General features: G+C 43.8%; 1 protein-coding gene across 1 annotated transcript; it reads left to right on the top strand.

Moving 5' to 3' along the window:
• The first annotated feature begins 1,799 nt into the window (after nucleotides 1-1,799).
• Nucleotides 1,800-7,285, top strand: LOC112253384 (sal-like protein 1). The gene is made up of 2 exons (XM_024425366.1): nucleotides 1,800-5,144; nucleotides 6,378-7,285. The coding sequence occupies exons 1-2, from the start codon at nucleotides 1,971-1,973 to the stop codon at nucleotides 6,810-6,812; spliced, it is 3,609 nt and encodes a 1,202-aa protein (XP_024281134.1). The 5' UTR covers nucleotides 1,800-1,970; the 3' UTR covers nucleotides 6,813-7,285.
• The last annotated feature ends 767 nt before the right edge of the window (nucleotides 7,286-8,052 follow it).

Below are 8,052 nucleotides of genomic sequence, written 5' to 3'. Positions count from 1 at the left end.
TCATCCCAAACCATCTCAATTGGTTTGAGGATGGGTAATTGTGCAGGCCAGGTCATCTGATGCCACACTCCATCACTCTCATGCTTGGTTAAAAAGCCCTTACACAGCCTGGAGGTGTGTTGGGTCGTTGTTCTGTTGAAAAACAAATGATAGTCGCACTAAGCGCAAACCAGACGGGTTGGAGTGTCACTGCAGAATACTGTGGTAGCCATGCTCGTTAAGTGTGCCTTAAATTCGAACTAAATCCCACACAGTCACCAGCAAAGCACCATAACACCTCCTCCTCCATGCTTTACGGTGGGAAATACACATGAGGAGATAATCCGTTCAAACCCACACAGCGTATCACAAAGACACGGTGGTTGGAACCAAAAATCTCCAATTTCACCACACGTGGAGATCATCCGTTCACATACTCTACTTGGCCCAAGCAAGTCTCTTCTTCTTATTGGTGTCCTTTAGTAGTGATTTCTTTGCAGCAAGTTGACCATGAAGGCCTGATTCACACAGTCTCCTCTGAACAGTTGATGTTGAGATGTGTCTGTTACTTGAACTCTGTGAAGTCTGTTAACTGCAATCTGAGGTGCAGTTAACTCAAATTAACTTATCCTCTGCAGCAGAGGTAACGCTGGGTCTTTCTTTCCTGTGGCCGTTGTCATGAGAGACAGGTTCATCATTGCGGGTTTTGCAAATGCACTTGAAGAAACTTTCAAAATTCTTGAAGTTCTCCGGATTGGTCATGTCTTAAAACTGTCATTTCTCTTTGCTTATTTGAGCTGTTCTTACCATAATATGGACTTGGTCTTTTACCAAATTGGGCTATCTTCTGTATACCACCCCTACATTGTCACAACACATTAAGAAGGACAGAAATTCCGCAAATTCACTTTAACAAGGCACACCTGTTCATTTAAATGCATTCCAGGTGAGAGAATGCCAAGAGTGTACAAATATGTCATCAAGGCAAAGGGTGGCTACTTTGAAGATTCTCAAATATAAATATTTTTTGATTTGTTTAACTCTTTTTTTGGTAACTACACGATTCCATGTGTTATTTCATAGTTTTGGTGTCTTCACTAATATTCCATAATTTAGAAAATAGTAAAAAATTAGAAAAACTCTTGAATGAGTAGGTGTGTCCAATCTTTTGACTGGTACTGTACATTACTGTATTCTAGATAGGCTGGTCATCTACGCTTGTACCTGTAGACTTTCCATCACCGTGAAGAAAAACAATGCACAATACAGTACTTGAGTACAATGAGACATCAAGCGGTTTGTGATGATGTGATGATGAGGCTCAGTTGGTATAGCATGGCACTTGCAATTCTAAATTCTAGAGTTGTGGGTTCATTTCCAACGGGGGACCAGCACGAAAATGTATGCACTCACTACTGTAAGTTGCAATGGATAAAGAATGAAAAGACCATTTCAGTTTTCACAAAGAAAGAAGTTGCATTTGCAAAGTATTTCAAGAAACTGAAAAACATATATGAAGCAAGTATTTTTATATTCCACAAGTATTATCAGATTAACTTTTTTTGTACAGGTAATTATAAGACTCAATTTACAAATGCTGGTAAACACTGAAATCTATTAAATGTTTGTTTTTTTCTCACAAAAGTAGTACACTGGGCCTTTACTAGTCCTGTATTAGCGGACCGATATAGACATCTTCAGCGTGGGGGGACATACCCCCCTCCCCCTGGCATTTCTTTTTTTGCAGCATCCCTCCCCCCAAATACTTCCCACCGCTATGTATAACCCTTGTTTCCTTCTTGTCTGTTTCAGGGGGCACACACCAGGGTATAGGGACTCCCCCCACCTTGGACTATTGTGCTCATGTCTGCAGTAGATGCTGTGCTGAGTTTGTTGAACTATCAGATCTGGAACGACATGTCAGGGATTGCTTTTCCAATCAGTTAGTCCTGATTGTCAATGACAATGAAGACCTAGTGTCGTCTGCTGAAATGTTCCCTCTAGCCTCGTCGCCCAGTACACCAGGCGAAACAGTCAACAACTCTGAAATGGAAGAGTGCAGTGATCTGTTGGATGAGAAACCAGAGGGGAATGAAGACTCTATGGATGTTTCCAGAAGTAAGAGAAGCAATGGCCGGCTAGATAGCAGCCGGAGCAGCAGTACTGACAGCCTGACTGATATTGACTCGTGTATCTCAGTTCTCCCAATTTCACTACCTCAACCTGGCAACAAACTGTCGGAACAGCAGGGGACATTATCATGGTTCAACAGCAACGTCATCATTGAAAACCTAGAGAGCACTAAAGTGGCCGTGGCCCAGTTTTGCCAGCAGAGCCGATCGGACACCGGCTACAGTGGCAGTAGTAAGATGGCCATCTCATCTCTGATGGAGAAACTCCTGGGTCTGCAGCTGCAACAGATCCACCAGTTGCAGCTGATGGATCAGATTTGTCACCAGGTCTTACTGTTTGCCTCCCAGAGGTCAGAGGAATCAGAGTCTCCAACACAGACACCCATCAGCTGCCCTCAGGGTAGTCTAGCATCAACGCAGGCCAGCCAGCTGACAACCCTCAGTTCTCATCTATCCCAGCAGCTAGCTGCAGCCACTGGGTTAGCCCACAGTCTCGCCACTCAGTCTGCCAGCATCAGTCACTTTAAACGATTAACAGCAACAGTACAGTTACCACAGAGCCCCCTTGGTAGCAGCATTGTGCACTCTAGCACCGAACCCTTACAAAGCATGGGTAAACTCATAGCTTCAGCAGTTAGCAAGCCCCACTCTAGAAAGAAGTACACAGCCCATACCAAAATGAACTCACCAGCACTTGGCACAGGTATCTTGCTAAAGCCATTGAATAAACCATGTCTGCCTCAGCCACCATCCAGCAATCAAACACTCTCGAGTGCTGGACCAAGCATTGGTGCAATTGTGGAGGATCTGAATGCTTTGACGGCATTAGCCCAACAAAGGAAAGACAAACCAACCAATGTGACTTCTTTAGAACGCAAAATGTCTTCTGAACGGGCTTACTTTAAACACAAATGCAGGTTTTGCGCTAAGGTATTTGGGAGTGACAGTGCCATGCAGATCCATTTGCGATCCCACACTGGGGAGAGGCCATACAAGTGCAACATCTGCGGGAATCGTTTCTCCACCCGTGGGAACTTGAAGGTACACTTCCAGCGGCACAAAGAGAGGTACCCTCACATCCAGATGAACCCTTACCCTGTTCCAGAACACCTTGACAATATCCCAACCAGCACAGGAATCCCTTATGGTATGTCTATGCCACCACAAAAACCAGTTACATGCTGGCTGGAGAGTAAATCATCTCTAGCCACCTTGACTACTTCTGTTGGCCAGTTGCTCCCAACTGTATCACCCAACTTACCTTTTCTTATCAAGAAAGAGGAGCAGCCTGTCTCAATAACCACACTTTCCAGTCCAGGCATACGTGAATCATCTAGTGCGGTAAAGTCTACCAAGTGTGTTGACCTTGTAGAGCCTGGAAAAGTCCCCACCGTCCCCACCTTGAATCTGAAAAGAGAAGAGGTTAAACCCCCTTTGACCTTTGTCTCAAGGATGAGTTCGAGAAAAGAAGGATCAGCTGACTATATATCCGCCAACATCACTTCCATTAGCACAAATCCCATCAAGTTGGAGCAGTTCAAGATCAAACGTCCCTTCGGAGGAGTCCATGATCCCCTGCAGACATCAGAGACCTCAAAACTCCAGCAGCTAGTGGAGAACATTGACAAGAAGATTACGGACCTCAACGAGTGCATCATTTGCCACCGCATACTTAGTTGCCAGAGCGCCCTCAGGATGCACTACCGCACCCACACAGGAGAGCGGCCCTTCAGATGTAAAGTGTGCGGACGGGCATTCTCTACCAAAGGGAATCTGAAGACGCACCATGCAGTTCATCGTGCCACGCCTCCACTGAGGGTCCAGCACTCCTGTCCCATATGCCAGAGGAAGTTCACCAACGCTGTTGTCCTACAGCAGCATATTCATATGCACATGGGTGGCCAGATTCCCAACACTCCTGTCTCTGAACAGAGCTACCCAAAGTCAATGGAGTCTGGCAGAGGTTCAGTGGATGAAAGGAAATTAGAAGAGTTAGAGAACTTTTCTGATGGTGATATGGACTTCAATGACTGTGGGATTGCAGGTATGTCCAGGTTTATTAACTCCTTATCTGGCAGCTTGTCTCCTTCTGATAGTACAGGAGCAGGCTCCTTTGATGCCCAGAAGAAACTCAACTATCTTAGGCCAGTGGAGGAGATGCAGGTCAGCTGGTTTAAGACAAAGGGACTGGCTAAAGAGGATCAATATGCCTATGACTCATCATCTCTTTGCGGTGACCGAAGTGATGGGAGACTTGCTGTTTCTGAGAATACAGCTGCAAAGCACTTTTTTTCCCCAAGCGAGAGTGTTCCAGTATGTTCTAGCCCCACAAGCTGTGAGGAAAGGTACCAGAATGGTTTATCCCAGGCACATATCAATCCAAGCCCTCTGCAATTCACTGACACTGGCATGGCATCTCTTCACCACCTAAAATCTTTAAACCCACTAACGAATCCCACTAATATGGTCCACACATTCTGTGAACAACGAGGCATTTTTAAGAACACTGCATGCAATATTTGCAGCAAGACATTTGCCTGCCAAAGTGCCTTGGATATCCATTATCGAAGCCATACCAAGGAGAGACCCTTCATTTGCACAGGGTGCAACAGAGGGTTCTCCACTAAGGGGAATCTCAAACAGCACATGCTAACCCATCAGATGAGAGACCTGCCATCCCAGTTGTTTGAGCCCTCCATTCCCAGCCTTGCTTCCAGCCCCAATTCCTTTGTAAATCCTCTGGCCTCCCAAATGATTAAGCCAGAAGTTAACAGTTTCCTGGGTAGCGTCCCCTATGGGGAACCAAGGGATCTTCAAGGCAGTTTGAGTTTGAGGATGTCCTCAGCCTCCTCCTCCCCAGCGCTCGCTGCCCTGCCACCTCGACGAACTCCCAAGCAGCATTACTGCCACACTTGTGGGAAAACCTTCTCTTCCTCCAGCGCCTTGCAAATCCACGAGAGGACTCACACTGGGGAGAAGCCGTTCGCTTGCACTGTCTGTGGTCGGGCATTCACCACCAAAGGAAATCTGAAGGTACGTTCCACTTTTGCATTTACGAGATAGGGTTTAAACTGATTGACTAGCGAAAAAATGTCAAAACTGTGTTTTTTAGGCGTTGTTCCATTCATTAGTGCTGCAGAATTAACCAAAATGTAGCTTATTTTTCAGTTTTTAAACAGCTAATTGACCGACATTGGTTCAATTATTTGAATGCCATTTTCAATTCATATTTGTTCTGTGAGCTCCTTGGGCAGTTTCTGAGAGACTGAGAGAAGAGAAAATGAGCGATTGAGAGGGATAGAAAGCAGTTAATTCACAAGACTGAAAATACATGATCTAATGGCTTGTTCACACTTCAGGCCTTCATGCTCAAATCAGTTGTGTTTTCAAATCCATTTTGGAATACTGTCTGTCCAAACAGCAAGAGACAAGTAACCCCATCGGATTTGTGTGTGTTCAGACAGCAGTCATTTGCTGACACGACTATGCTAGTTGTCATAGTAATGGCAGGTGTGTGCACAGAGGTGTAGGCTGATTGGTGGTGGTGCTCAGGCTTCCTATCACTAGGAAGTTATGTAGCAAGCTAAGGTGACAACAATGCTTGCCATGGACGTTTCCCAGTTGCTTTGGATGTTCAAAATCATAGTGTAGGAACACTTTTAAAGCCTCGAAGGATAAGATTATACAACTTTTCAAAAGTCATTTTTGGCTAGCCAGGGCAGTCAACTGAGTTAGCTACCTAGGTAGCTGTTTAACTTTCTATCACATTCACGCATTTGTTTGTAAATCCTGAACAAGCTAAATAGGTACCACATGTTCTTGTCAAACTGTCAACAGAGTAGTTAGCAAGCAATGAGATATTCCAAATAACAGTCTAAAAAAACACTTGAGGGCAAACAAATTAGATTTGACTGTTACAGACACATGTCACATGGGCAGGAATCAGATTTGTATCTGACTTCAAACCACCTACGAAGGTCTCAACATCCCAGAATAAAAATCTCACGCCAGCTCCTCAATTCAGTTTTTGGGGAAATGTATGAGAAAACATACTAAAACGGGGAGCGGAAGCAGGGCGGTTGCTCCACCCCCCTCGCTCTGCAAGTTTTGGTCAATGCTATGGGCCAAATGTCCCCTCCCCTTCCCAATATCAAAAGGTGCTTACACCTGCTAAATGGTGGGAGATTAAGTGTATCGAATCATTACACTGTGATATTTGTCTTCATAAAAGGAGTGTAACTCACCATTGCTCTCTTCCTCATGTAGGTCCATATGGGAACTCACATGTGGAGTAGTGCCCCCACCAGGCGAGGACGCAGACTGTCTGTGGACGGACCATTGATGTTTATGGGAACCCATCCTGTGAAGCTATCAGAGCCAATTCAGAGGCCAGACATTAGGTCCAGTAATGGAGACTCCTTTAGTCTCTGGAACCACTGTACAGACTCCTTCTCTAAGAATTTGGCCTTGAGGACCAATGATATCTCAGTCATCCAGAACGGAGGTGGGCCTTACCTCTCTGGACCAATGGGGCATGGGGCCAGCTCAACCAAAGGGAGTGTAAATGTTGGTCTAGACAAATTTCCCAGTACAGAACACAATGCTTCTTTGACGCTGCCTGGGGAAAATGATACAGAAAGAGCGACTTACTTCCATTTCACTCATTTGATGGAGGAGAGGAAGGAAATGATTGCCAATTAAAGAGACTGTATATTATTTTAGGGAGAGGGAAGGCTGCTGTTGTTGATGGACTAGAGCTTTCTTTTTTGAAGGAAATTAATTGCGATGTTGGAATAGACTGAGTTTCTTTGAGTTTGTGTATAAATGATAATAACCTTATTTGGAGTCAAGTGTCTAGTAAAGTCTCCCTGCTTTTCAGTGTGCTTATTAGAGTTTGCCTGTTTTTTATGACCTATTTACATGGGTAAAATAGCCTATTGGTTGTGTAATTATGCTTAATGTTACGGTTTTATAATTCTAATAGAATTTTGAGGTGTTGATTATGTTATTGAAGAGGAATTCACTTGTAACATACTTTGTCATATCTTTGTGAAACACATGGATATATAATTGATGTGTCAATATCAATGTACTAATATACTTTATACATCGGGTGGGTCTAATCCTGAATGCTGATTGGTTAAAACCGTATTCCAGACGGTGTCTATTCCACAAGTTACCACTGGCTAAATCTATGATGTTTAAAATGCCTATTTACTCTCTTCCATCTGTCTACACAATCCACTGTCTCATCAGCCCAGCCAGGCAATTTATAAACTTGATCTCCACTATAAAAAGTATCTAGACATTATCTCACATTTCTTTTAGACTAACATTTAGTTTTCAACAGCGGAGATTTGTGTCAGTATAAACTCTCTCGACATTTACAACATTGTTTCAATATTCAAATTCGATCTCCATCTGTCCCATAGTAATGAACGTTTTGGGACGTAACAAATAGGCAGCAGCATTTATCATCCAGTCGAAATCATAATTTTTATGGATATATACAAAGAAATGTCAATTGAAAAAAGGTAAAACGAAACAAAGTGCAGCTAGTTTGCAGTATTTCCAGCTTCAGTATGAAGTGATTGTGTTAGCTGTGTTGTTGGCTAGCTCCTCAGAACAACAGTGTCCAGACGAGAGAGCACATTTTCTAAGGCAGGTGAAATAGTGCATCATTAGCTCATTGTTATGGATGTATCCAAATAAATGTCACTAGAAAACAGCTTAAACAAATGCAAATGCAGCTACTGTTGTTATTCTGGCTGCACTGTTTGATATGACTGTAAGTTAGCAGTATGGCAATGGAACATTACAAAAAATTAATGACTGGGACACGTCCATAGATGTAGAACAAAAAGACTGAACGACTGGGTCGCATCTCTGGCAACCGAACCGATAGGACGGATGACCAGCCGGCTTGGGTAGCAACCTTAGA

The sequence above is a fragment of the Oncorhynchus tshawytscha genome, linkage group LG06 (genome assembly GCF_018296145.1).
Source record: "Oncorhynchus tshawytscha isolate Ot180627B linkage group LG06, Otsh_v2.0, whole genome shotgun sequence".
NCBI classification, from domain to species: Eukaryota; Metazoa; Chordata; class Actinopteri; order Salmoniformes; family Salmonidae; genus Oncorhynchus; species Oncorhynchus tshawytscha.
The sequence above is the reverse complement of the archived record's forward strand: the minus strand, read 5'-3'. Positions and strand labels throughout refer to the sequence as shown.